This window comes from Nycticebus coucang, chromosome 14 (genome assembly GCF_027406575.1).
Source record: "Nycticebus coucang isolate mNycCou1 chromosome 14, mNycCou1.pri, whole genome shotgun sequence".
In the NCBI taxonomy this organism is placed as follows: Eukaryota; Metazoa; Chordata; class Mammalia; order Primates; family Lorisidae; genus Nycticebus; species Nycticebus coucang.
The window spans coordinates 70,305,840-70,333,458 of NC_069793.1; the positions used below are offsets into that span (position 1 = coordinate 70,305,840).

The 27,619-nt window shown below is 53.0% G+C and overlaps 1 protein-coding gene and 1 long non-coding RNA gene across 3 annotated transcripts in view; one reads left to right on the forward strand and one right to left on the reverse strand.

The window, feature by feature from the left end:
• MYO7A (myosin VIIA) overlaps positions 1-27,619 on the forward strand; it is a 71,807-nt gene that overhangs the window by 11,773 nt on the left and 32,415 nt on the right. Inside the window, exons 4-19 of the mRNA XM_053561766.1 lie at positions 5,122-5,306; positions 6,117-6,238; positions 6,318-6,460; positions 6,732-6,845; positions 7,550-7,703; positions 8,914-8,990; positions 9,672-9,791; positions 10,487-10,629; positions 11,272-11,482; positions 11,919-12,054; positions 16,379-16,485; positions 20,991-21,128; positions 22,948-23,106; positions 23,526-23,618; positions 25,900-25,994; positions 27,238-27,322. Coding sequence (XP_053417741.1) covers positions 5,122-5,306; positions 6,117-6,238; positions 6,318-6,460; positions 6,732-6,845; positions 7,550-7,703; positions 8,914-8,990; positions 9,672-9,791; positions 10,487-10,629; positions 11,272-11,482; positions 11,919-12,054; positions 16,379-16,485; positions 20,991-21,128; positions 22,948-23,106; positions 23,526-23,618; positions 25,900-25,994; positions 27,238-27,322 — 2,082 coding nt within the window. The remainder of the gene's footprint in view (positions 1-5,121; positions 5,307-6,116; positions 6,239-6,317; positions 6,461-6,731; positions 6,846-7,549; positions 7,704-8,913; positions 8,991-9,671; positions 9,792-10,486; positions 10,630-11,271; positions 11,483-11,918; positions 12,055-16,378; positions 16,486-20,990; positions 21,129-22,947; positions 23,107-23,525; positions 23,619-25,899; positions 25,995-27,237; positions 27,323-27,619) is intronic.
• Positions 25,832-27,339, reverse strand: LOC128565364 (uncharacterized). Of its 2 annotated transcripts, none has more exons than XR_008374249.1 (3): positions 27,215-27,339; positions 26,707-26,900; positions 25,832-25,917 (listed from the first exon to the last, which is right to left on the reverse strand). It is a non-coding gene; the product is annotated as an uncharacterized LOC128565364 (long non-coding RNA). The 2 variants fall into 2 exon arrangements; XR_008374250.1 differs by lacking the exon at positions 25,832-25,917 and adding an exon at positions 26,215-26,337.

A 27,619-nucleotide genomic window follows, 5' to 3' on the forward strand; every position in this document is an offset into this window, starting at 1 on the left:
GGCTAGAACTTGAGCCCAGGCAGAGGCACCACACTGTACCCCAGAGGGACCCATTGGTGTCTGCACTTCTCTGCTTGGCAGCCCCCTCCATCCTCTCCCTGAAGGGCAAATGGCCCCAGGTGGGTCCTGAGGGTCTCTGTGGCCACTCACCCAGACCTGGGCTGTTTGAAAATTGGGAGACTAGGAAGCCTGTCTGTCATCTGCCTGCTTAAGGCCCACTGTCGGAGCTGATGCTGCATCACTGTCTGTGCTGAGGGCTGAGCCCAAGGCCCCCTCTCCTGCCAGGAAGAGGTAGAGGAGCTGGGTAAGTCAGGAGTCATGACCCCAGGGCCCTGCAGACCAGTGTGTGAGAATAACAGAGGCATGTGGCGTGCAGCTTAGTGATTGTGTGGGCAGTCAGGTCATCATGTGTGAGGTAGTCAGTTGGTAGGCTGGATCAAGTAACAAAGGCAAAAGCAGAACTCAGAGGAAAAAGGAGAGGAAAAATCTTTCGGTCTGAAACAGTGAGTGTTGTTAGTGTAATTGGGCAGGTTTTGTAAACTGGCAAGTCACAGATCAGCCTGGACATTGTAATATCCTTGAGTAGCCTGACTGGGGCATCAAAGAAGATAATTCCAAGAGTTTATGGATTCTCCAGAAAGTCCTAAAATTGGCACCATTTGCCTCATTAGAAGACTTTACCAGTAACCTTCTTGACTTCTTTTCTGGGTGAGAGAGGGGAGGCAGGGCCATCCTCTCTGGAGTGACAAAGCAGGTGCCCAAAAGAAGTGTCCAAGCTAGCTTCTTGTTAGGGACTCTTGCCCAGGAAACCAAGCCGTGGTACCTAGAAGGTCCCCCACTTGGTTAGTCTATGGGCCTAAGATTCTGGGTATCTTTTGGTCTGGGAATCCCAAATCACAAACTTTAGGGTTCAAAGAGGTTTCTCCAACTTGCTGAGTCCATGAGTCTGTGCGTTGGTGGGTGAGATGGGACAAAAACAGCTTTGGAACAGCAACTCAGCCATTGTCCCACCTAGAAACCATAGCTGTCCCTAACCATGGCAACCTTGGGTCACTTCACAGATTGGGTTACCCTGAGCACACCCCCATGTGCTCAGGATTTCCTCAGATTACCACGGCCAGCTAGCAGCTTTGGCTGAGTGGACACTGTCTGCCCTGGGCTGGCCTGCCTCTAGCCTGCCTGCTCCAGGAGCCTGAGAGACACCCCCAGGGCCATATGTCAGCCCCAGGTACCCTAGAATGGGGGAAGGCACTCAGAGGACACCCATTAGACCCTCACTGGGTTTCCCAGAGACCGGGGACCATGCCTGGGTCCTACAGAGAATGGGTGGCAAGGTTGGTGGTCCCTGGCGCGACTGAGGCTGAGCAGAGGCTAGAGCCCTGGCCTGGGAGGTGGGGGCTGTGCTTTAGTCATGATTTGTGGCCTTAGGGGAGCCCCTGTCCCTGTCTGGTCCTAGCCTTCCCTCAGGCACAATGGGGACTGCATGGAGTGAGCCCCTCTGTGACTCTGGAAAAGTGTGTGGGTACCAGGTTGTATTCTTGGAGTCCACAGCCTGCTCAATGCTAAAGGAGAAGGTGGAGGTAGAACTAATTCCTGCCACTTCTGTCCTTGGAGAAGCCCTTGATCTCTGCCTGGTGGCTTGGGGGCCCCTAGGGACCACGTGTACTGTCTTCGGCTTGGGATTAGTTCTTATCTTTCTCCTATCCAGCCCTGTGACTCCACAGGGTAGGTTTTATTACTGTGACTTGAGCAAGAGTCCTCCACTAGCCGTGGGGCATTAACTCTCTGCTGACTCGGACCCTTAGAGAGAAAGAGGCCAGAGGGTCCAGGGAGCAGTGCCAAGACCCAGAGACGGTCACTGGTCTCATTGCCACTGACAGCCTCCTTCCCTTCCCACTGCCCCAGCTGTCAGCCCCACAGGTCCTGCAGGTACATTCCTTGGGTTTGAGGCTCTGGTGCCAGAGTCCCTGGTTCATCCTCCTCCCCACTTAGCTGCTGTGTGATTTGGCAAGTCCGTGCACTTCTCAGGAACTAAGTTCTCTCATTTGTAAAGTGGGTATGTGACCACACCTCCAGTGGCCTTCTGAGGAGTGAAGGGGGTGACAGCAAAGAAAAGCCCTGTATTTGTGAGGATATTCCTGGTGATTGGCTTGTCCTTGCCCTCTGGCTAAGGAGGGTCTTCATCACTGAGGAAAGAGGCCCTGTTTTTATTACTTATTTTGAAATGAGTATGTGTGCTGGTGGCGGGGGGGGGGGGTGGTTTGTGGGTGGGGAGAAGATGTGGACTCTGTCCTAAGGCTGTGGGAGGGTTTTCAGCAGGGGATGACAAAGTCAGATTTTTCAAAAAGCCCACCTAGGCGCCAAGTGGAGGCTGGATTGGAGGGGGGCAAATGTGAAGGTGTCTGCAGTGATCTGCTGAGAAATGAGAGTGGCCAGGCCAGGAAGGTGACCACACAGATGAGAGATTTGGGGGGTGACTCAAAGGAGGGGTCCTCTTGGTGCCCACCTAGGCAAGGGGTGGTGGTGGTGCTGTTGGCCCACTGGCAGAAGCTGGGAAGAGCAGGTTTGGAAGGAAGGGTGCGCTCTGGTTTGGACGTGCTGGTGGCATCAGGTGTGGATGTCCGGGAGGCTGAAGGGTTTGTGTGCAGGAGGTCCCTCTGGGCTGTAGGCGGAGTAGAAAGGTCCGCAGGAGCCATGGGTAGGAACAGAGAGTCCAGGCCCAGCCCTGGAACGTTTCTCATGGTATCTTGGTGTCTCCTACATCCCTCTCTAGCGCTGCCTGTACCTTGACCTGGCCACCGCACCTGCTCCCAGGGTTGCCCTTTGTCTGGCTCTGACTGCCTCCCTGAGTCTTGTTCATTAGGTCTGAAACAGTGTCTGCTCGGCCTTGGTGACTGCCATTTATCCTTCCCAGCTGCCAGGGAAACCTTTTGCCAGCAAACCTCCCAAATGCCATGCCCTTTAACACCTCTGTGCTTGCTGCCCTGACAGGCTCTCTGGCTCTCTCGCAACCCTTCCTGGAATCCAGGTGCCTCCATCTGAGCTCCCATAGCTCAGAAAGGAGGATGGCGCTTATGTACCTGGCACCTGGCAAAGGTTATATCTTTGCTCTTTAATTTTTTTTTTCTTTTTTGAGACAGGCTGCTCTGTCACCCAGGCTGGAGTACAGTGACAGTATCATAGGTCACTACAACCTTAAACTCCCGGGGTCAAGTAATCCTCTTGTCTCAACCTCAAATACCTTACTCCAAACGCCCGCCATAACCCCTGGCTCATTTTCTATTTTTACTAGAGACAGGGTCTCCCTCTTGCTCAAGCTGGTCTTGAACTCCCAAGCTCAAGCAATCCTCCGCCTTGGCCTCCCAGAGTGCTGGGATCACAGGCGTGAGTCATCATACCTGGCCTATCCTTTACTCTTTACAACAGTCCTGGAAGGTAGATATTAATATCCCTCTTTTACACAGGAGCAAATTGAGGTTTGCCAGAGGGATGCTCTTTGTGGCTGATTCCAAGTCTGGCACAAGTTCTTCACCTGTGGACCAGAGTCTAGCCAGTTCCTACAGCTGGGCAGGGCTGAACTATAGGGAACAGTGACTACTGGAGGTCCCAGGGCAGAGCCTGGTGGTCTGGGTGCATGCAGATCCTTATCTGAGAATTCAGTCTAGCCATGGGCTGTGTAGGGCACTGCTCATAAACAATGCCCTTATGGCCTGATACTCCACTGACCAGCTCACTTCTCTCCTGCACTGGCACTTGGCAACCTCAGACCAGCTGTGGAGGGCGGGTGAGTGTGGCACAGAGTCCTCAGTGCCAGCTACAGCTCCCGGCTTAGTGGGCTTGTCTGCTTGCCTGGCTGCCCCTCTCAGGCCCTCTTGATGCCCCTTCCGCATCTTTTCCTGCTTGGACTCTCACAGCAGTCAGTCGGTCAATGTGACAAGTTTCAGGTGCTTCTGGCCATGAGCTGCTTAGAGGAAGAGGCTTAGGAAGGGAAAGGAAAGTCTTTCTGGGCCCAGAGAAGGGCAGTATCCAGCCAGGTCTCTGGTTCTACAGCAGCCAGAATCAGGACTGGAGCATGGGTTCGGGCTGCACCCGGCCCCAGGTGGGCATTTCCCCTGGCATGAAGCACCTGCAGCCACACTTTCCCTGCATGGCCACACTGGGCTGCGGCTGCTGGGACATGGCTGCAGCTCTGGTGGGATACACTGAGGTCTGGGGTGGGGGTGGGGCAGGCGGGGCTATCACCTCCCCTTGTGATCACATCTTTCTCCAGTCTCTCCAGGACCCAGATGTCAATACATTTTTCATCAGTTAGCGTCTAGGCCTGACCTTTTCAAGCTTGGGGGTAGGGCAGGAGGAGGAAAGGGTAATCCCTGAGTGTGTCCCCCTGCCCTGGCGGCAGGAAGGCAGGCTGTGATGTCCCCTGTGTGGCAGGGCCCCAATCCCACAGTAAGAAGTCTTCCCAGAGGCAGCCAATCTTTGGCTAACAGGGGAGCCTGAGCCAAGAAGCTCCCAGGATGCCCTCGTGCTTCTGCTGCCCAGGAGGCTGGAGGAGCTCTGTCCTCCAGATCTGGGACACCCCCCCCAATGCCCTGGGGCAGTGCTGCACGGACTGGGCCCACCAGCCCCCAAACCACAATACCCAGCCCTGTCACCTCTTCCTGGCTTGTTTCCCAGTTCCTACTCCCTCACCAACCTGGTCTCCCCACACTGGGAATGGTCCAGTTCGTGAATTTCACTCCAAAAGTTTGGGATGAGGGCTTGCAGGCAAAGTTGGGAGCCAACCTTTGAGGAGTACCTACCTACTGTGAGCTATGGACTTTAAAACACCATCTCTTTTCATCTTCATAGACTGTTAATGCCCATGTCACAGGAAATGGAGGCCTGGAGCACCTCCCTCTCTCCCTCCCTCCTTCTTTCATGGAATGTCTCTAAGCCAGTGTTGGTCAGGAAGCCCTGCCCCAGGTTCTAAAGGAGGCAGGATTCTGCCTCAAGTCCACCCACTGACTCTAAAGCCTGTGTTCCCCCTCCTGGAGGGACAGAGCAGGGCACAGCCCAAGAGTTTCTAGTGTTGGGGACTCCCTCATGGGAGACAGTGAGCTCCCCATCCCTTGTTGCCCACAGACATACACGGGCTCCATCCTGGTGGCTGTGAACCCCTACCAGCTGCTCTCCATCTACTCGCCAGAGCATATCCGCCAGTACACCAACAAGAAGATCGGGGAGATGCCCCCCCACATCTTTGCCATTGCGGACAATTGCTACTTCAACATGAAACGCAACTGTCGTGATCAGTGCTGCATCATCAGGTAGGCAGTGTGGCACATGCACGGGGCAAGAGGCTCCAGCTCTGTGCTCCTGGTGGTGCCTCTGGGAACAGCCTGCACCATCAGAAATGCCGCAAAGCACCTCAGGAGCCAGACCCCGCACTCTCTGTGCTGTGTTACAATGTAGAGAATCACCTCCCTTTCCCCAGGTCTCTTATTCCTATTAATGCTACCAAAGCTTGTGTTAGCTTTTGGGACCAACCTTATTTACTGCTGGCTCCTGTTAAGTTACGGTTAGTTGAAATCTCAGGAGGCCAAGCGTGATGGCTCACACCTGTAATCCTAGCACTCTGGAAGGCTGAGGTGGGTGGATTGCTTGAGTTTACGGGTTTGAGACCAGCTTGAGCCAGAGTGAGACCTCCCTGCCCCAACCCCGTCTCTACTAAAAGTAACAAAAAACTGAGGCAAGAGGATCACTTGACCCAAGAGTTGGAGGTTGCTGTGAGCTATGATGTCACCATGGTGCTCTACCCAGGGTGACAGCTTGAGACTCTGTCTCAAAAAAAAAAAAAACAAATCTCAGGCTCCTGTTTGCTCTTAGGCAGAGGGTTAAAAGATAAAGCATTGATTCAGCATCTGATATGTGCTGTGCTTTGTGGCAAGTGCGGATGGTAGAGCCTGTATATCTGAATGAGAGGGAAGGAGTGTAATTTTTGGGTATGGCAGAGCACTGAGCCCTTTAGCCCTTCCTCAGCCCCAGAAGGTCCATATTATCAGCCCATATCACAGATGACGGGCAGCCTGGGCAGCCCCTGGGGATAGTGACAGTCCTCTTGCTCCCTCTCTCTGCAGTGGAGAGTCTGGGGCAGGGAAGACAGAGAGCACGAAGCTGATCCTGCAATTCCTGGCAGCCATTAGCGGTCAGCACTCGTGGATTGAGCAGCAGGTGCTGGAGGCCACCCCCATCCTGGAAGGTAGGGCTGGGCTCCCAGGGCAGGGCTGGGTAGCAGGGTGGGGGCTGGCTTTGCCTGTGACTCTCTGCCTACCCTGAAGCATTTGGGAATGCCAAGACTATCCGAAATGACAACTCAAGCCGTTTTGGGAAGTACATCGACATCCACTTCAACAAGCGGGGCGCCATTGAGGGCGCCAAGATCGAGCAGTACCTGTTGGAAAAGTCACGTGTCTGTCGTCAGGTGGGCCCGAGTCCCAGGCCCCCAGCCTCACAGTGGGTGGCTGCACACTAGCTGCAGAGCGCTGGTGTCCCCCGCCTGCCCGGGGTGCTGCCTGTTTGCCTCTGTGCCAGAGATCCCACCATGAGACCTGCTAATTGGGCTTCCCCGTGAAAGCTGTTTGCTGAAATAGTGAACTACGTTTGCATCTCCCCACCCTCACAGACCAGTCTGGCTCCCACTGGCCTTCTCCCACCCTCTTCCAGCCCCCCAACACCTGTGCCCACATTTTCAGGCCCCAGATGAAAGGAATTACCACGTGTTCTACTGCATGTTGGAGGGCATGAGCGAGGATCAGAAGAAGCAGCTAGGCCTGGGCCAGGCCTCCGAGTATAACTACTTAGCCATGGTGAGGCCCAGGCAGCAGCAGGGTGGAGGGTGCTATGGCCTCAGACTTGAGAGCTTGTTGGTCGCAGGGCTCTGGTGCCAGCCACTTGCTGCTGTCTGGACAGCAAGGAGAATTTGGCACTGGGGCCATCACCACCACCAAGCATGAGTGGGGTCTTTGGGGCCATGTGCATGGCAGGCTGGCTTGGGAGCCCCATCTCCCTGGCCCTTGGGAGAGACCATGTCTGACTGTCTCAGTCAGGCCACATGGACATAAGTGTGGGCTGTGGCGCATGTGCATGTGTGTGTGTTGTAGAGGTGACAGGTCTTCCTGGACATTTCCTGTAGGTGCTGCCACACTTGGGTAAATGCACACACATCTCAGGTCTGGTGGGCATGCACAGAATGGGGCCCAGCCTGTCGCAGTTAACCTCCTCTCTATCCACACCAAGCTGTACCAGCCCTGAGAGCGGCTGTCCCCAGGTGACTGTGGGAAGCAGGATAGGGCCTTGGTGCTGTGACTGCCAGCTGGGTTGCTGGGGCAGGCCTGGCATCAGTGACCGGCCACTCTCACTCATGGGAAGCAGGAGCATGGGGGAGTTGTGGTACTCACTAGGTGAGGCCAGCACCTATAGCCTTGGCCTGGCAGAAGGGGCCCTTTCACCCAGGCACTGCCTCTTGGGGGATACCCATAGCCTCCTGATGTCCCCTTACCCTGCCTCCCAGGGGAACTGCATAACCTGCGAGGGCCGGGTGGACAGCCAGGAGTACGCCAACATCCGCTCCGCCATGAAGGTGCTTATGTTCACTGACACTGAGAACTGGGAGATCTCGAAGCTCCTGGCCGCCATCCTGCACCTGGGCAACCTACAGTATGAGGGTGAGGCTGCACAGTACGTCCCCTCCTGCCCCACAAGCCTGCATCAAGGGCAGCACAACACCGAGCTTCCAGCAGGGTATTGATGTCTCAGTTTCTATCCCAGTGTGTGCCCTCTTTGGGATGAAAGAAGGGAGAATGCACCTGTGGGTAGAGTTGAACAGTCTGCTAGCTTGAAATCAGCCCCAGGTATAGTATAACCGTGCTGAAATTCTACCACAGAGGTATACAGTTTAAGCATACTGGGTGTTGACTATGAGCCCTTTAAGACTCCTTCCAAATTTGGTTTCTTAAGGTCCAAGGTCAGATGTCCTAGACAGAGGGTAGATTTATGAGCTATTCATACTAAAATGTGAGTGACCAAATAGCCATCTCTGAAAGAGAAAGGCTAGGGAAGGGAACATGTCCACTCATCTAACATTTCCTAGGCATCAACCATGTGCCAGGCAGGGAGGTGGCTCCCTGAAGCAGGTACCAGGTTCCATTCTGCACTTGCCCCCAGTGCCCAGTGTGGTCCCCAAGTAGGGTAGGAGCTCTAGGAAATTTTCTCAGTGAATGAATGATCCCAGCATGAAGGAAATCACAGTCTACTGATCTTGAAAGACTAAGAGACTCAGAGGAGGGCACACTGGCAGAAAGAAGAGCATGTGTATAGCCGGGCGTTGTGGCGGGTGCCTGTAGTCCCAGCTACTTGGGAGGCTGAGGCAAGAGAATCACTTAAGCCCAAGAGTTTGAGGTTGCTGTGAGCTGTGATGCCACAGCACCCTACCAAGGGTGACATGGTGAAACTGTCTCAAAAAAAAAAAAATTTTAAAAAAAGGGCTTGTGCAAAGATCCTGAGGCCTGAGAGAATAGGGCACATATGGGGAAAGACAAGTTCCCAAAACCTGTCTCATAGGAACCAGGGCTGGCCCCAAGAGCTCTGGGAGTCTGGGGTTGAGGTTGAGTGGGAGAGGGGCAGCTGTCAGTTGTCTGCTCCTTAGATGCCAGGCATGGTGCCAGGTCCTGGCTACACATGGTCCCTATCCTCGTAGTGCCCATAGGTGCCCATAGGGAAGCACATGATGAGAAAAGTGACCCAGAGAAGAACTTAATCATGGTGTTGATGCAGACCCCCTAAGAGCAGGCATGACAGCCTGGTCCTCCTAGGACTGTCCCCTTGCCCCATGCCCACCCTCCCTGCCCTGAATGCTACACCCCTTGCTGCTGACAGCCCGCACATTCGAAAACCTGGACTCCTGCGAGGTCCTCTTCTCCCCATCACTGGCCACAGCCGCATCCCTGCTTGAGGTCAGTGCCCAGCCTTCCCTCCTGCCACCATCTCTTCCCCACTGAAGACAGTTTTAACTTTACTTTGATGGGGGCTTGGATATGGGAGGTGAGGGCCTTATAGTTTGGAGAGTTCTATCCAGTACTGAGAACCAGCTGTGTGCAGGTCTTGTGCTGGGCACGGGTCCTAGGGTGCAGGTGCCTGAGCCTGGCTGCCTCGTGGCTTGGCCTAGCTTAGCTGCCCCAGGCAGTGTGAGACAGGTGGGGGCCCTGGGCTAGGGGACCCTGTGATGCCCTGGCTGAGTGACCCTGAGAGAGTCATTCCTGCCCTCTAAGCCTCTTCTCCATATCTGGATAAGAGGCATAGTGTCCCTGAGGCTAATGCATTGTGTCTGACAGTCTTTTAGCAAACATTTACTAGGATCCACTCTGGGCTGGGAAATTGGGAGGAATAAAGCTGGGTCAGGGCTGCTGGGGGGGACTGGAGGGAAGTCAGAAAGAGAGAAGTCCCCTCCAGGCTGCACTCAGGTGGGTGCCTGTAGCTGGGGAGGATTCTCTGTGGGCTGCAGGGAAGCTCATTTTTAGTGGAGGTGAGATTGTGAACCAGGCCTGTGCTAGAAAATGGGAGGGGGCCCAGGTGTGGGTGGAAGGAGAGATAGGCTGGCGTGTGGCTGGATGAGCCCCTGCTGTCGTCTGTGCCAGGTGAACTCCCCGGACCTGATGAGCTGCCTGACGAGCCGCACCCTCATCACCCGCGGGGAGACAGTGTCCACCCCACTCAGCAAGGAGCAGGCGCTGGATGTGCGCGATGCCTTCGTCAAGGTGGCTGCCTGCTCTCACCTCTCGGGAGGGTGTATTGTGGATGGGCAGGTGCCAAGGAGTCCACAGAGCCAGTGGACATCTGGGTCTTGACCCCTGCCTGCTTGGGCTGGAGTCCAGGTCCAGCTGCTGGCTCTCCTGGGGCTTGTTTGACGGTCATTCATCCTACACTGCTCGGGGCCCTGTGCTCCCCGGGGCCCTCCAGCTCTGGCCTTTGCTTTGATCGATCATGCTATGCCCAGCCCCGGGGTCATGCTCTTTGCTGTCTCTGCAGAGGACACAAAAGAGGGCCTGGGTCAAGCACAAAGGCCTCCAGTCACTTCTGTTTTTATAGCCATGCATTTGCCATTCATTGAGTCTCCCTCACCCCGGGCCACGCACACGCTCTGGGCCCTCAGAGGTATTCAGAACTGATTGGAGAGTCAAAGATGGATAAGACAGGTGGGGGCCCCAAGAAGCCCCAGCCCACAAGATCAGAGGAGGGCTGTCTGAGGGCTCCCCATCTCAGCAGAGCTTCGATCACTGCACAGGCAATCTTCAAGTGGGCAAGGGTGCTCTAGCGCAGGGAGCAGCTTGAGCAAAGCCTTGGGGCAAGGGTTTGAACAGTGTGTTGCTCCATGGAAGGTACTGGAGTGAGGCCAGGAACAGTTAGAAGCCTGGCCTGTGCCCATGACGGTGGGCTGGGTGGTGCCTTTCAGGGAATCTATGGACGGCTGTTTGTATGGATTGTGGACAAGATCAATGCAGCGATTTACAAGCCTCCTTCCCAGGAAGTGAAGAGCTGTCGCCGCTCCATTGGCCTCCTGGACATCTTTGGGTTCGAGAACTTTGCTGTGAACAGGTACCACGTGGGGATCCCCTCTGTGGGAATTTTCTTCCACAGCATAGACAAGAGAAATGTCACATCTCTCTAAACCACGTTTAGTTGGCTCCAGGCACACTGCCCAGCTGTTAGAAACCGTAACTTCCATGTTTCTCGTGGGCCCTCTCTCTTTCCTTCCATATCCTCCTGTTGTGGGACCCCTGGCCAGCCACATCAGTCCCTGTGCTGTTTGGACATCTAAGTCCCCCATGCACCCACACTGAGTACACGAGGCTGTATGCTCCGCTTAGCCATGTCAGCAGTCAAGGCTGTGCAGGCCAGATCTTGTCAGCACCCTTTCTGCCTCACACAGTGTCCTGCCAGCCCTCAGCCCTCCCCGCAGGGCCTGGTCATGCAGGGGAGGGGGTATGAACTGGGGCTTCTGAGCCCTGGTTGCAGCCTGAGCTTTCCTGACCCTGGGTGAGCCTGGGCAGGCCCTTTGCCCTTGCTGGGCCTCAGGTCTCTGCCACACCAGGAAGGGGGTTAGGCTGGACATCTTGGCCCTCCCACTTCCCCCAAAGGTTGGAGAGTCCCCGATGGGAGTGGTTTGCTGACAGGCACATGGCAGGTGGAGGTAGAACTGGGCCCTGAGCAGCACCCCGCCCACCCCTGTCCCTGCAGCTTCGAGCAGCTGTGCATCAACTTCGCCAACGAGCACCTGCAGCAGTTCTTCGTGCGGCACGTGTTCAAGCTGGAGCAGGAGGAGTACGACCTGGAGAGCATCGACTGGCTGCACATCGAGTTCACCGACAACCAGGACGCCCTGGACATGATCGCCAACAAGCCCATGAACATCATCTCCCTCATTGACGAGGAGAGCAAGTTCCCCAAGGTGGGCCTGCGACAGTGCAGGGAGACTCTGGGGCCAATTCAGGTGCATTTCTCTGTCATCTGGAGATCATATACAGTCCACTGGGTCCTGGATCTGAGCGGGCTGTCAGCACAGAATGGGTGCTCAGGACTCAGTATGTATAGGCATGGGGGAGAGGGAGAAGGGATCACTGCAGGGAGAGGGGATTGCTCCCATGATTTCATCACAGGAAATAGATTTTCTAAACTGGAATGTGTACTTTTAAGATTGTGTAGTTCTAACTCATTCGCTTAAGAGATGGGGAAATGAAGGCCTGGAGTGCTCCTGTGTGGGGTATAAATGAAGGCAGAGGAAGCTCTTGAGCAGGAGAGGGGTCAGAGACATGGGCAGGAAAGGAAGTTGGGCCTGGGGGGAGAGGGTGGGCTTGGAGTGACATTTCTCTTGTCCGCTCCCACAGGGCACAGACACCACCATGTTGCATAAGCTGAACTCCCAGCACAAGGTCAACGCAAACTACATTCCTCCCAAGAACAACCACGAGACCCAGTTTGGGATCAACCATTTTGCAGGCATCGTCTACTATGAGACCCAAGGTATAGGCAGAATGTCTGTCTCTCCTTGCCTGTGTACTCCCTTCCCCTTCTCCAGACCAGGAAAATCCTTCTCTATCAGGACTTTTTAAAACAAGGAGATTTTAGATACATGTATATATAGATATAAATGATTTTTTTTTTGGTTTTTGGCCGGGGCTAGGTTTGAACCCGCTACCGCCAGCATATGGGACCGGCGCCCTTCTCCTTGAGCCACAGGCGCCGCCCAATATAAATGATTTTTAATTATATATTATTGAATATACAATATAATACATAATATATGTTTAATTATATAATATTTTATATATTCTATTTTTATTTTTTTGAGACAGTCTCACTATGTTGCCCTCGGTAGAGTGCCGTGGCGTCACAGCTTTTAGCAACCTCAAACTCTTGGGCTTAAGCGATTCTCTTGCCTCAGCCTCCCAAGTAGCTGGGACCACAGCCACCCACCACAATGCCTGGGCTATTTTTTGGTTGTGGTTATTATTGTTTGGCAGGCTGGGCTGAGTTTGAACCTGCCAGCTCTGGTGTATGTGGCTGGCACCCTAGCTGCTGAACTACAGGCACTGAGCCCACATTATATTCTAGTTTAATATTAATATAAATATTGGATTATATATTTAATTATATATAATTATTTATATGTGCATAAATAATTTCCCATTTTAACCATTTTTAAGTGTATAATTCCATGGTGGCATTAAGACATTCTCAATGTAGTACAAACTCATTATCACCATCCATTTCATAGAATTTCTTTTTATTTTTTTTAGACAGAGTCTCACTTTGTCGCCCTGATAGAGTGCAGTGGCGTCATAGCTCACAGCAACCTCAAACTTTTGGGCTTGAGCAATCCTCTTGCCTCAGCCTCCTGACAAGCTGGGACTATGGGCACCCGCCATGATGCCCAGCTAGTTTCTCTATGTTTAGTAGAAATAAAGTGTCACTCTTGCTCAGGTTGGTCTTGAACTCCTTGAGCTCAAGCAATCCCCCACCTCAGCCTTTTAGAGTGTTAGGATTACAGGCATGAGCCAACATACCCAGGCTCCACAGAAGTTCTGTGTTGTCTGGGTATGCTGGCTCATGCCTGTGATCCTAGCACTTTGGGAGACCTAGGAAGGAAGATCACGTGAGGCCAGTGGTTCAAGACCAGCTTGGGCAACACAGAGAGATTCTGTCTGTATAACAAAAATAAAAAAAATAGCCAGGCATGGTGGTGTGCATTTGTAGTTCCACCTACCCTGGGGGCTCAAAGCAGGAGGATTGCTTGAACCCAGGAGTTTGAGGTTGCTGTGAGCTGTGATGATGACATGGCACTCTAGCCTGGGCAACGGAGTGAGACCTTGTCTCAAAAAAAGTTTTCATATGTCCCTGACATATGGTGTGCAAGTGTTACACAATGACCCCATTGGTGTGCAAGTGTTACACAATGACCCCCCTTCCTCCCGTAGCCCCTTGTAACCTCTGTCTACTTTCTGTATCTGAATTTGCCTGTTCTAGGTGCTAATATAATTGGAACCATACAATTGGAACCATACAATTGCTTAACAATGGGGATGCATTCTGAGAAATGTGTTAGGCCATTCTGTTGTGCAAACATCATAGAGTCGCTGAGTGTATCTGCACAAGGCCAGAGGGCATAGCCTGCTGTGCACTGGGCTGCATGGTGTAGAGCCTCTCACTCCCAGGCTACATACATGCGTGGCACATTACTGTCCTGAATACTGCAGGCAGTTGTAACACAGTGGGAAGTATCTGTGTATCTAAACATGGGAAAAGTATGGTGAAAATATGGTACGATTATCTTATGGGACCGCTGTTGTATACGCGGTCTATCATTGACAGAGCCATCATTATGTGGCACGTGACTGTATTTGTCTTTTTATATTTGACTTATTTCATTCAGCATGATGTCTTCAAGGTTCTCCATGTTGAAGCATTTATCAATCTCCTTCATTTCATATAACTGAGTATTTCATTGTATGGATGGATGGATGACATTATGTTTATCCGTTCATTTGTTTTTTTATTTTTTTGAGACAGAGTCTCATTATGTCACCCTGAGTTGAGTGCCATGGTGTCACAGCTCACAACAACCTCATGCCCGGCTATTCTTTTTTTTTGCAGTTTTTGGCCAGGGCTGGGTTTGAACTCCTTTGAGCCACAGGTGCCGTCCCTGGCTATTTTTTTGTTGCAGTTGTCATTGTTGTTTAGTAGGCCTGGCCAGGTTCAAACCCGCCAGCCCTGGTGTATGTGGCCCATGCCCTAACCGCTGAGCTATGGGCACCAAGCCATATCCATTCGTCTGTTCATGGACATTTGGAATTGTTTTCACCTTTTGGCTATTGGGAGTAATGCCGCTAAAAACACTAGTGTACAAGTATGAATCCCTGCTTTCAATTCTTTTGAGTAGGCTCAGTGCTCTTTTGTACAAATGGGGAAACCAAGGCTCCACAGAATGGGGTGTTTAAGTCTTTACATAGCCTATAGTCTTTACATGATTTGGCCTATTAGGCACAAATCTAGGCCTTGAGCCAGTCCAGTTACGCATCAAGACTATTTCAGCAACAAGACCAAGTATGAGCTTTGAAGGGGGTGTGTGTGTACATCTTCTTTTCCCCCTGGGGACATGCAATTGGGTTCATCTTATAGGTAGAGGTTAAGGAAGGGGTCAGGCCACAGCTTTATCTCACTTGGAATTCTTTTAGGGTCTGTCAGAAAACTGCAGACTGCCCTTGCCAGCCCTCCCTTCCACCCTGGGGTGGGAGAGGCCTTGATCTGGCATCAGTTGTGGGCCATGTCTACTCTGATCCCTCCCTGCCCAACAGCCCAGGAAGGTCCCACATAGTCAAAAGACAGAAAATTCACACTGAATGAGCTACAGGCTGCCTGTCTCTTTCTTCCTTGCTGAACTAGTGCAGAAGTCAGCAGTGTATGGTTGAGCCATGATGCAGTGATAGAATCTGAGAGCTTCTCAGACCTCTTAAAATGCTGGTCTGTGAGATCCAACCTTGTTGAAAAGAAGGAAGCAGGCATTAAATTTGAAGGCCCTTTCATTTGGTGTAATAGAGGATTGTATTTCTCAATTCGGTTTAGTTCAAGCAACATGCACTGAGCATCCATTATGTGCCAGGCTTCATGCTGTGGCTAAGATTACAGAAATGAAAACTGAGCAGGTTCCATGTTGAGTTATAAAATTATAGAATGCTAGATCTGGAAGGAGCATAGGCCCATCTCTCTTTGCAGAATTTAAAGTCCAGAGAGGGAAGTGACTTGCCTCAGGTCACTGAAAAAGTCTGAGCTACTTCAAACAAGTCTACTGGCATTTCCTGTTCACACAGTGCTGTTTTAATACAACATTATTATAAATTAGGTGGTATTAGGTGTTCTGAAGATAAGCAAGTTTACAGGTCTTATCATTACCATGCAACATTGAGGAAACTGAGGTCCTAGAAAGTGGTGGGGATCCTATCGCCTGTCAGAGCTTTAAGGAGATCCCAGTAATTCCATCCCAGCTACAAAGCCTGTCCTCTGTTACTGTGGGCCTCCTAAAACTTTTCCCACCCCTCTGTGCCCTCCACCATCAAGGGGAAACCTAAGTCCTTCCCTGTTGTGACACTTAACCTCAAGCATCCCTAACCTCTGGGCATCCCATCTCCTGTCCCCCTCTAGCAAAGTCCCCAGTTTATAATTCCTTAGCCACCTCTGGGGTCTGTATAGTGCAGGAGAATCTCCCTGGGCTGGCACCAGGGTCCCTGGATTTGAGTCTTAACTCTGCCCATGGCTTTCTGTGTGGTTCTGGACAACTCACTTGTCTTCTCTGAGCATCAGTCTCTTCCCTTGTGGGATGGAGAAGAGAATCCCTGCCCATCTCCACATATATAGGGGAGCTAAGAGGGCACTTTGTAAAATACAATCTACTGTTCAACTACAAAGTGGCTTTAATTAATTCCTATATTATTTCCTTATACCAGATCAACATGCATTCTCTCACAGGTCACACTTAACAAGGGCTTTTGACACCTTAGTTCAAAAGACTCATGGTGGCTCTGGGGTGGTTCAACCAGGAAGGAGGTGTGGCCTCTCCCAGAGGCTGAGGCCTTCTGCCCTTCTTGAATAGGTTGGAAGAGCGGGGCTGTGTGGTTGGGGAGATGACCTCTCACTTTCTGTGATCTTGGGCAAGCCACTGCCCTTTCCATATGTGAAATGGGCATTGCTGAGGGTCTTCCTGGCTCAGACCCTGTGTATCTGAGGAGGGCCTGAGTCCCGGATGGGGACTGGTGGAGCTGGTGAGGTGTGACTGTGCTGCGCTTCTGTCCAGGCTTCCTGGAGAAGAATCGGGACACACTGCATGGGGACATCATCCAGCTGGTCCACTCCTCCAGGAACAAGTTCGTCAAGCAGATCTTCCAGGCCGATGTTGCCATGGTAAGGCTGAGTAGGGTGTCTGTGGGCTGGAAGGGCCCCCAGGATCTGGCCTGGGGCTAGGCCTTGCCCTCATCCAGCAGCTTCAGCTTAGCCCCTGTGGCCCATAGTGGGGACAGAGCTTCTGGGAAGGGCCTCCCAGATCCTCACATCCAGTTCTCTTGCTTTGCTGATTGGTGGGGGTTGTGGCTGGGTACTAGGTGCGGAGAATGGTCACCTGAGAGTAAGTAAGCAAAGCCAGTAAGATTACCATGGGCGTCCACTACCTGGATCTCTAGCAGCTAACGGGAGCACAGGGAAAGGGAGTGCATCCCTTTCAAGGATTTGGAGTGGGTGTGGGCATGTCTACACCTCCCTGGACCCCACCAGATAGTGGGAGAAGTTCCTTCTTCTCTGCCTTTCTGTGGGGCCCAGGGTGGTGGTCCAGTGGACTCTCTCCTGCTTGTAGGCCTTCTTGTCTCCTATTTCCCCCCATCCCCATAGCTTCCTGGAGGGTGCTTGGAAGGGCTCATGGGAAAGGCAGAGCCCCAGTGCTCTTAGTGCCTGGCTGGGAGCTGGCACTGCCCCTTCCCTGGGGACCGCCACAGAGCTCCCAGGACCCCAGACCTCTCCATGAGGGTCTCCCTCTCTCCCTGGCAAGTTTTACCCTCTGTTTTCTGACCCACCATGTTCTCCTTGCCTCTCCTCTGCCCGTCTCACCCTGCACTGGTTCCTGTTGTAGTTTCTCTGTGGTTATTCATCGGGCACTCTGCACCAGTCAGCAGCTGCTGCGAAGGTAAAAGACCCCAGCCTGGGGCCGAGGATGGTGGGAGAGGCCACAGCTGCAGGCAAGGCTTTGTCCTGGGCCCTCATGGAGCTGAGGCTTGGGGCAAGGGCTGGGCCGGGCTGCTGCTGCTTTTTTGAAGTGTGTTTTTCTGTGGAGTGGTTTGTGGAGTGATTCTTGTTTTTGATTTTTGAGTCGCGTGTGCTGCAGGCATCTCAGTTTCTTAAAGGAGGAAGCTGAGTCCTGGAACAGGGGCAGGACTTGCTCAGGTTGCCCATAAAGTAGGGGCAGAGCTGGGATGTGAACACAGGCCTCCTCCTCTGCCCCCGTTGAGTCTCCAGGAGGGTCATCAACCCAGGCAGTGGTGGGTGTTTCTGCATCTGTGACCTGGTCAGATCCTCTGACTTTGTGAAGCAGGAAGCACAGATGGTGTTTTCTGTATTTTGCAAAGGAGGATCTGAGGCTCAGAGAGGTGGTGTGATGCCCCTCAAGTCCCAGCATTCTGCTGGGGAGCTGGGCCCAGGAGTCACCATTCTCCAGATCTCCTCGGACCTGGAACAGTACTCCTGGTGTGTCCCAAACCCCACTTTCAGGTCATGGCTCCCAAGGTGCTCTAGATCCCAAAGGTGCTGAGTTCCCCTTAGCAACAGCATGTGTGGCTGGGCCCTCAAACTCCCTTTTCTCTTTTAGCCTTCAATTTCCTCTCCGTGGAATACTGATATCCTCCCACTTTGGCCTAATGCTGAGTCCCTCTTCCTTCCTGCGTGTCTGGCATCCTCCCTGCTCAGTGCTTTGCAGTTCTGAAACAATTCACAATCCTCCAGCACCAGGGCATGTCAGCAGCAGGGAGCATGTCTGGATGGTGGCCTCTCCCCTCTGCCAGGAGTGGCCCAAGTCCCCTCGACACACACAGACCAGCACTGTGGCCAGCCTGCTGACAGGTGCATGCAGAGCCACCCTCAGAGAGAGGACTTCCAGACATGTGAAGCTCCAGCACCCAGGGGGGTCCCTATCTGAGGGCCACCTGCTGTAGGGTTGCAGCTTTGGGGAGAGAAAGGTGTGGTTCTGGGCTTCCCCACTCTGTTCTTCTCTAGCTCCCCAGACCTGGCCATTCCTTCTGTTCTCGGGCATGTTCTGATTGAACCCCACCTTCTCCTCCTACCCCTTCTCTCTTGCCTCTCTTTCCAGAGCTCCTGGAGGCATCTGGGACTCTCCATGAGGTTTCCTCTTCTAAGTTACCTACCCCTGGAACTAGGTCCCATTTGTCATGGAAAGGTCCATGCACTAGAGCCTGGAGCCTGTGGAAATGGCCCACTCCCAAGGGAGTTTGGGGAGCAGAGAAGTAGGATATAACCTTGACACATTTGCTATCGATCACATCCTCTGGGCACCTCTTTCAAGCCACGCGATGAGCTAAGCACTTATGTTTCACCTTATTCAGTCCCTGCCACAGCCCTGTGAGTAATTACTATTCTTCCCACTTTACAGGTGAAGGAGCTAGGGACCAGAGAGGCCAAGGTACTTGCTCGAGGTCACACAGCTTGCAATACAGCAGAGATTTGAACCCAGCTCTGTCTCAGGGAAGTGCAGGGGTTTGTCCAAGTTCATATACAAGAGAAGGCTAAAGTGACATTTTCCAAGTCTCTGCGTGTTAAAAAAGCTTTTATTTTTATTTATCATTTATTTATTTATTTTAACTGTGCTAGCTCTGTTACCATTGCATGTAGGAAAGAAAAACGTGCTTTGTAACTGCTGGCAACAGTTTATCCCATGGCTGTGTACCAAGTGAATGCCCCTGTCAGGATGGAAGTCCACGTCTGCTCCTTCTAGTGATCTGAACCCCTGTCCTACACAGGCAGTGGGTAGCCCCACCCCAGTTATTGCCAGTGAAGGGACCAGCTGAGTGCCGATGATGCTGTTTGTTCCTCTGGGGCATTGAGAACTCCTAATTGATATCTAACTTCCGTCGCACATCTCGGGGCCCTGAGTCCATAGGGCAGCTGTTCACTCTTTATGTGGGTGGCCTTCTCCTGCCTGTGATTTCCCAGGCCCTTTCACACCATGCTCAGGGCACAGAGAGACGCTATCTCAGATAAATATATAAACAAACTAATTAATTAAAAATAAATAAGTGACAGTGGAGACAGTAAGGTTTGCTGATATGTTGGATGTAAGGCAGGAGGCATAAGACAGTTCCTAGATTTTGGGCCTTATCATTGGTAGGTGGGATCCAGGATGACCCTGGGAACCTGTGCCACGGAGCGTTAGTTGATCTAAGTGTTGTTGATTATTACTTGTGCCAGGTACAGGCCATGCAGCAAGCAAGGCAGACTCTGCCTGTCTTCATGGGGCCCACAGCTGCAGGGAAGACAGGCAGGAAGGAGCAGTTCCAGTGTGGTGATTAGAGCCACAGAAGTGTGTGAGCGCGTGTGAGTGTGTGTGTGTTGTGTGTGCTATGTGTGCCCATGTGTGCATATGCTCATGACAGGGAGCTCCAGTGCAGGCTGGGTATAGCCCAACTTGGATGGATCCCCCTTCAAGTGTGTGTGGGGGTCACCCCTGCTGCTGCTGGCTTGGGTTCGGGAGCAGCCCATGGGGCACAGACCTGACCACCACCCTTCTTCATCACAAATACTCTCCAGCTTTCCTGGGAAGAATCCTAGAATATATTCCAAATACAACTAAGATGGAAACCCTGAAAATCTCGGAGCAGCAAGCATTTGTTCTTCCTTAGCAAGTTCCATTACAGTCTGATGGCATATTGTCGAAATTCCATATGGGTCAAATGCCTTTGCCCACCTCAATACCGCACACATCCGTGTCTGCAGCTGTGACTTTTGATGCTGTAGAACAGCAGATGAAATTATGATTCTAAAATTTAAAATCTTACAATATTAATCAAATCAAATCAAGTGAAATAAGAAATTCTTACCCAAATGAGATTTGTTGGGAAACCAATCCGATCAAGATGTTTTGGAACAGAACCTGGGTTCTAAGTCCATTTTCTCTCTCTCAGTTGAGGTGTTTGGCTTCCTGTCTGTCTGTGACTCAGGCTGCCCCCAGCACCCCGCTCCCATCTCACTTCACAATATTCTGAGAGGGGACCCTAACAGGCAAGGAGGTGCAGAGGGATGGCTTGCTGTCGGGATCATCCAGGTGGCCGCTGGTGGGGCACAGAACCCTTGGGGGGCCTTGGTGTCACAAGGCACTGGGGGAAGCCAGCTTGTGTGCTTCTTAGGAGGATTATCCAGGTCTACCCTGCCTCACCCCCGCCCTGCTGCTGCCCTGATAATCCTGCACAGAGGGGAGAGGTCACAGGTAGCTCCTCACCCCCTCTTCCTCCCTCTTCACCACAGGTTCCCAGAAGGCAGGCAGGTGTATACAGAAATGTGCCCTGACCTCCAACCCTCATAACAACCCTGCAGGTGGACAGATGGCATTCTGCCATTTTTCTCACTTAGGAAACTGAGCCTCAGCACCATTTAAGGACCTGCCCAAGTTCACACGGCTAGGTAGTGGTGGGCCAGGGTTTGAATTTAGATTTGTCTAACCCTCGTCACTTTGGAACACCAAAGTGTCCCTAAGTGACCAAGGTCTGGGGTCTAATCTCCAGCCCAGACCAGAGGAGTTGCAGGAGAACCTGAACACCCTTCCAGTGGCTCAGGCCCTGGCCCTATTGACCTCCCCTCCTGTTTCCCTCCGGGGCAGGCGGCGCAGCCCCTCCCACCACTGTCTGTCCCCACAGGGCGCCGAGACCAGGAAGCGCTCTCCCACACTCAGCAGCCAGTTCAAGCGGTCGCTGGAGCTGTTGATGCGCACACTGGGGGCCTGCCAGCCCTTCTTCGTGCGCTGCATCAAGCCCAATGAATTCAAGAAGCCCATGGTGAGTGGCCCTGGCCAGGCTGGGGGCAACGGAAGGGCTGGTCAAAGTGGGATAGGGTGGGGTGGATGTTGTGAGACTGTCCTTTTTGGGGGAATGGTGGGGCACCTGAGGTCTTACAAGACAAGGTCTTGATTTACCAGAGGCAGCAGATACACTGGAAAGAGCCCAGACTCTGTGGTGGCTCATGGATTCAAACCCCTCTACCACTTACAAACTGGGAGACTGAAGACAAGTCTCTTACTTCTCTTATGCCTCAGTTTCCTCATAGATGGACATGGGACCGCTCACCCCTGGGTCTATTCCATGCAATAATGTGTGCAGGCTGCCTGGCACCTAGTAAGTGCTCACTAGGAAACTGAGCCTTTGAAAACCCCCCTTTCCTTCAGCCCAGATCAACTGCCACCCTACCCCACCCCCCGGAAGCCTCCCCCCACCCTGAAAGGTTGGGAATGTCCTCATTTCTGACTCTTGTAAATAACACTTGTTAGGCCTTTTCTGTGTGCCTGGGGCAGGCAGGATTGTCCACAGCCTGACTCACCCCTCACAAACAGCCAGTGAGGAAGTTGGCCCTGGGTTCAGGATGAAACTAGGGGCTCAGGGAAGTTAGGGGGTGCAGGGTATTGCTTGCCCCATGTTGAGCCTTCTTCCACAGCACAGCCTCTTGGGGGGTTGTTTACGCAGAGGCCTGAGAGGAGGCCCAGGAGGAAGCTGGGGCCACAGGGTCTGGGGAGGGAAGAAAGGCCAGGGAAAGTGGCCTAAGGAAGAGGAAACAGACTGCAGAAGCTGACAGTCCACAAGCACTGTCCCCACCCACTGTCCCCTGCCTGGAAAACATTCCCCAGAGTGGATGAAGCCTGTCCCCTGTAGGACTCAGGTCTGTAGGGACCTGAAGGTAGAAAAGGGCTCCAGTGAGCTCTCCCCCTGGTGCAGGGAGTCCAGGGAGACTGAAGTGAGGGCAGTTGGGCACCATCTACCCTGGCTCTGGGACCCTTCTCTCAGCCTTCACCTCAGCTTCTTTGGACTGGACCTTGGCAGTGGCTTCCTCCAGAGTCTCTCACTTCCCCTGCCTCCTACCTTGCCCCTTCTATCTGCACACACTGCAGTGACATCATTCTCAAACGCAAACCTGACCGAGATTGTCCCTGTTCCAAACCCTCTCAGGTTTCCATCACCCACAGTGTGAGGCCTCCTCCCTCCCTCCCAGCACCTCTTTCTCTCTGTCATGACCCCTGGGTGCTGGCTCTGCCCTGCGGCCGGCACAAGATACCAACTTGACGCAGATTAGAAAAACATGCCCCTTTCTTAAGGCAGCCAGAAAGTTGTCTGAATAGCTACGAATCTATGACGAAACTGCAACATACATGAAGGACGTTCCCTGGGGCGGTGCAAAACACCCACCACCTGCACAGCCGTCACTGCAGCCTGGACTAGCCCTTCAGTTCCCTTGAATCCCCGGCAGGTCCCATGCTTTCTGACTTCACACCTTTGCACATGCTCAGCTCTCCAACCTTGGGATTCTTTCCCTCTTGTTAGGGGTCAGGGCAAAGATGCCTCCTCCAAGAAGCCCTCTCTGTTGTCCCACAGGGAATTAACCCCTGTCTCCTCTGTGCTCCCAAAGTGCCCAGCTGTACCATGGTGAGGGTCCTCACATCATGCTGAGTGATCTGAACTGCAAGTCCGAGTGCCTGTCCCAGCCATGCCCCTCGTGTACTACGTGACCTTGGCCTCTCTGGGCCTGTGTCTGGGCTGGTCAAATGCACAGGGCACTGCCTCCCAGTAGGAGCCTCTGTCCTGAGGCTCTCAGCTCTGTGCCCTTCAGCTGTTCGACCGGCACCTGTGTGTGCGCCAGCTGCGGTACTCAGGGATGATGGAGACCATCCGAATCCGCCGAGCCGGCTACCCCATCCGCTACAGCTTCGTGGAGTTTGTGGAGCGGTACCGTGTGCTGCTGCCTGGGGTGAAGCCAGCCTACAAGCAGGTATAGGGCTGGGTGTTCATGTGGAGGGTAGGGACTCAGCTTTGGCTGGGCAAGGGCCCAGTTTTCTCATCAGGACAGTGGGCTGAGCAGATGTCATGAAAGATTGAGGGGCAGGCAGTGGAACACATTAGAGGACAGGGATTGCCACCCTCACCTGGCAGGGACTTCACGCCGGGTGGTGCGATGAGTGAGACCAGGGCTGCCAAGTGGGCTCTGACTGACAGTTTTGGGAACGGGGTTTGCAGTCATGACACCTGCCCGAGCCAAGGAGAAACAGGTCCAGAGACTCAGGCAGGACCCAGCTGGGGCCACATGGCGAAGAGGTGTTAAACTGGGGCTGTCCCTCCCAGCCTCTAGAGGGACACTCTGGGACCTTCCTGCTGGCAAAGATGCCCATTCCATGGTGTCCCCCATCCCAGGGCGATCTTCGAGGGACGTGCCAGCGCATTGCTGAGACTGTGCTAGGCACCCATGATGACTGGCAGATTGGCAGAACCAAGATCTTTCTGAAGGTGAGCACAGTCTGCATCCCTCGGCTGCCTTGGGGGCATGTGAGCTCCCATTACGGTGGGGCAGGGCCCTCAAGAGTGGCTACAGAGGGAGTTGTGGCAGCAGACAGGGGAAGGCAGTGCCAGGCCTCTGAGCTCCTTTCTACCCAGCTATGTGTGACCGGAAGGGCCTTGGAGGATATGGCCTCCTGGCAGGAGAGGAGAACCAGGTATCTGAGATCACCTATGGCCTGGGAGTGGAGTCAGAGCACAGAGCACGGGTTAGAAACCACAGGCCAGAGGTGGGCTGTCTGTCAGGCCTACAGCAGAGGGGCAGGGATTCAAATCTTGACCCTGTGGTTGTTTGCCCAAGGATGTTGAGTGTGTTGCTATTCCTTTCTGACCCTCATTTTTCCATCTGTAAATTAGAGTATGCCTGTGCGTAGCGTTCTTAAGTGTATCTTTGAGTTCCCTCTGTGGTTTCCTGCCTGCTGGGGCCCATCACTCAGCTCTATAGGGCTGAGACCTGCTGCTGCTGCCCCCAGTTCAGTAGCTGGAGCTGCCTGGGCTACTGGGGGAGAGAAGCAGGAGGCAGGGCCATGGGGGTGTGGCATTATAGATATTGCAGGAGGGGGCAGCAGGCAGCTGCTGCAGGGCTCCCAGCACCAGCTTCCCCATTTCCATTTCCACCCCCAAGGTTTCTGGCTGTCCTGGGCAATAGAGCCTTCCTCTGCTGTGGGGGGTGGGGCCTGTAGCTCCCCAACAGCTGTTGGAGGGAAGACAAGGGAGGAACCAGTACTGACCTGGGCGCCTAGGGCCTAATCTAATTCCTCTGTGGTGCAGGGGCTCTAGGCAAGCCCCCTTCTCTCCCTGATCCCTCATTTCTCCCTGGGCAAGATGTTGGATGTCACCTGCCTATGTGTCCCATAGCCTCTGGCCAGAAATCACAGTCTGTATGCCAGGACCTGGGATGGGGGGGTGGGGCGCATTTAATACATGAATTTATTTAGACCTCACAGCAGCCCTGTGAGGTGGGAAGAATTGTGTCCATTTCACAGGCTTATAGAAAAGTGAGTGCCCTGATTTGGGCATCTGGGAAACAGAGAGCAGGGCTCCCAGACTCATGCCCACTGTCTGGCCAAAGAAGGGAAGGCTGAACCACAGTGGCATCTAGTGCCAGAGAACTTGGAAGTGGGTCATCGTCCCCTTTCTCACCCCTCTGGGCTCCTCAGAAATAGCCATGACTGGGCAGTGCCTGTGGCTCAAAGGACTAGGGCGCCGGCCCCATATGCCAGAGGTGGTGGGTTCAAACCCAGCCCCGGCCAAAAACTGCAAAAAAAAAATTAGAAATAGCCATGACTTTGAGAGGCAGAGGCCAAACATACAGTTCATATTCATTCATTCATTCACTCATTTATTCAGAAAGCCTTGGCAGAGCCTCTGTCCTGTGCATCTGTGCCTATCTGATGGATGTGGCTCCTATGAGCATCTACCCTCCCCAAGATCATAGCCATGTCTCCTTGGTTCACTGTGGCCCCAGCACCTAGCTCAGGGCTGGCATGTGGAGACATTCGATTCACGTGTATTGAATGAATCAGAGAAGCTTTGTTCAACTTGAGTGGGAGCTTGAGATGAGGAGAGAGGGCTGGAAAAGTTGGCAGGGCCTGGTTCACAAGAAGGCCTTGAGTGCCAAGGTGAGGAGCCTGAGTTTGACCCAGGAAACCATGGGTGTCACTGTAGGGTCATGTCTGATTTGTGTTCAGGAGGGTCCCTCTAGCTCAGCGGTTCTCAACCTGTGGGTCGCAACCCACAGGAACTGTATTAAAGGGCCATGGCATTAGGAAGGCTGAGAACCACTGCTCTAGCTGCTTATGAAGGAGGGCAGAATGGGCAGCTAATGGAGGACAGGAGACTAGACCCCTGGTTAGGAGGCTGCTGCCAAGACTCTGAGAAGAAATGACAGTGGCCTGGCCCAGATCAGGGGCCAATGTGACAGACTTAGGCAGAACAGTGGCAGGGATGAAGCCAGTACGTGTGCCTACTGGGCCCTCTGACCCCGCCAGTGAGATTAGGCTTCTCCTGCCCCATCTGCCATGCATGGGCATCTAGGAAACAGCCACAACCCCTGTCTATACTGATGGCTGTTGGAGGCTTCCCATAAGGCTGGAGTAGGCTGGAGCCTACAGTCCCCAACCAAACCCTAGGCTTAGTCTCTGAGTGATGGAAGAGACCCTCACCTGGGACTGAGCTGGCAGCACCGGTGGAGACAACAGTGGGGGCTCAGGTCAGCATCTCTACCTTCCAGGACCACCACGACATGCTGCTAGAGGTGGAGCGGGACAAAGCCATCACCGACCGAGTCATTCTCCTCCAGAAGGTCATCCGGGGGTTCAAAGACAGGTACATGTTCCAACCAGCTCCTCCCAGGGAATGTGTGTGCTTGGCTTGCCTTTGCCCCACCCGTGCAAACACTAGGAGTAAACCACGCACCCCTGTGTGCACGCATGGGAACAGGCACACGTGCATAGCATGCGCACATGAGCACGTGAATGTGGAAGGCTGTAAGTCATGATTTACACAGACCCATCATCAGGGAACTCAAATAATACAGTCTACTCACCTACATGCACACATGCGGCTACACGAGATACACCCACGGACAGGAAATTTCCAAAAGAGGAAATCTGAGGTTTTATAAATTACTGAGCATGTCTCATATTCTGTGTAAGGGACATATGTATACCTGTGGCAATTTGCAAATGTGAAGGAATGAATCCAGAGTGGTTCAGGCTCCACAAAAATCCCACAGCATGCCCCTTCTGAAGTTCATATGATAAACCCTCCCTAGTCCCTCCATCAACTCATCCATTTGTCTGTCCACTCACCTACCCACTTGTCCACTTGTCTGTCCATCCACCTGTTCACCCATCTAACCACCCACCCACCTATCCATCCACCCACCCACCTATCCATCCATCCATCCATCCATCCATCCATCCATCCATCCATCCATCCATCCATCCACCTACTTCTGTATCCATTCACCCTTCCACCCACCCTCACAGTTGATTATTGGTTTATATGAGCACCCAGGCATTGGCCACTAGCTCACCTACACAATGACACGTCCATCTTTCTCTCCTCCTTTATTTCTGTATCCAGCAGACTCCTCTCTGTCCTCCATGAGGTTGGAGATGACTATTCTATTGAAGCAGCCTACTGTGTGCAGGGGAAACAGCACTTGGCTAACTCAGGGTCAGTCAGAAGAGGCTCCAGTCCAACCTCATCAAGTCTCAGTTTCTTTGTCTATAAAGTGAGGAAGTTAGGCTGCTAAAAGCTTTTAATCTTTTATATTGTTCCATTTACTTGTTTGTTCATGCATTTATTCACTCAGCAAATACCTTTTGAATGCCTGTCTTAATGGCTCATAAGACAAGCCTATGAGGCAAGGGGGGCAGGTATTATTCTACCCATTTTGTGAAGTCAAGGCAGCTGAGGCACAGAGGTTATATGCCTTGTCCAAGGTCACAGAGCTGGGACTCTAAGAGTGTGCTCTCCTGATTCCAAACCCCCTATACCCTGGCTACCTCTGGACACCATTCCCCTGCTCTGAGACTCACTTGTGTCACTGCTGCTGTTTCAGGTCCAACTTCCTGAAGCTGAAGAATGCTGCCACGCTGATCCAGAGGCACTGGAGGGGCCACAACTGCAGGAAGAACTATGAGCTGGTGAGCCTTCCACAGGGGCTGTGCATTGCCCCACTGGGCCTTTGAACCCAGCCTTGTTGCCATGGCAGCAGGACTTGCCTGCACCAGGGCAGCACAGCCTGGCCTGGTTGGCCTCCTGCCATTGCCCCAGCTGCCTCTGCCATTCCTCCAGCCCAAAGTCCAGGTTCTCCTGGCTTCTCCCACCTGGCCAACAATGTTTGTTGCTCTCCTGGAGTGAGTGTTCTGGTGGGTTGTGAGCACACTGGGGTTATTAGAACCCCAGGGGCCCCTAAGAGGGCTGGGTCCTATGGACTCCTG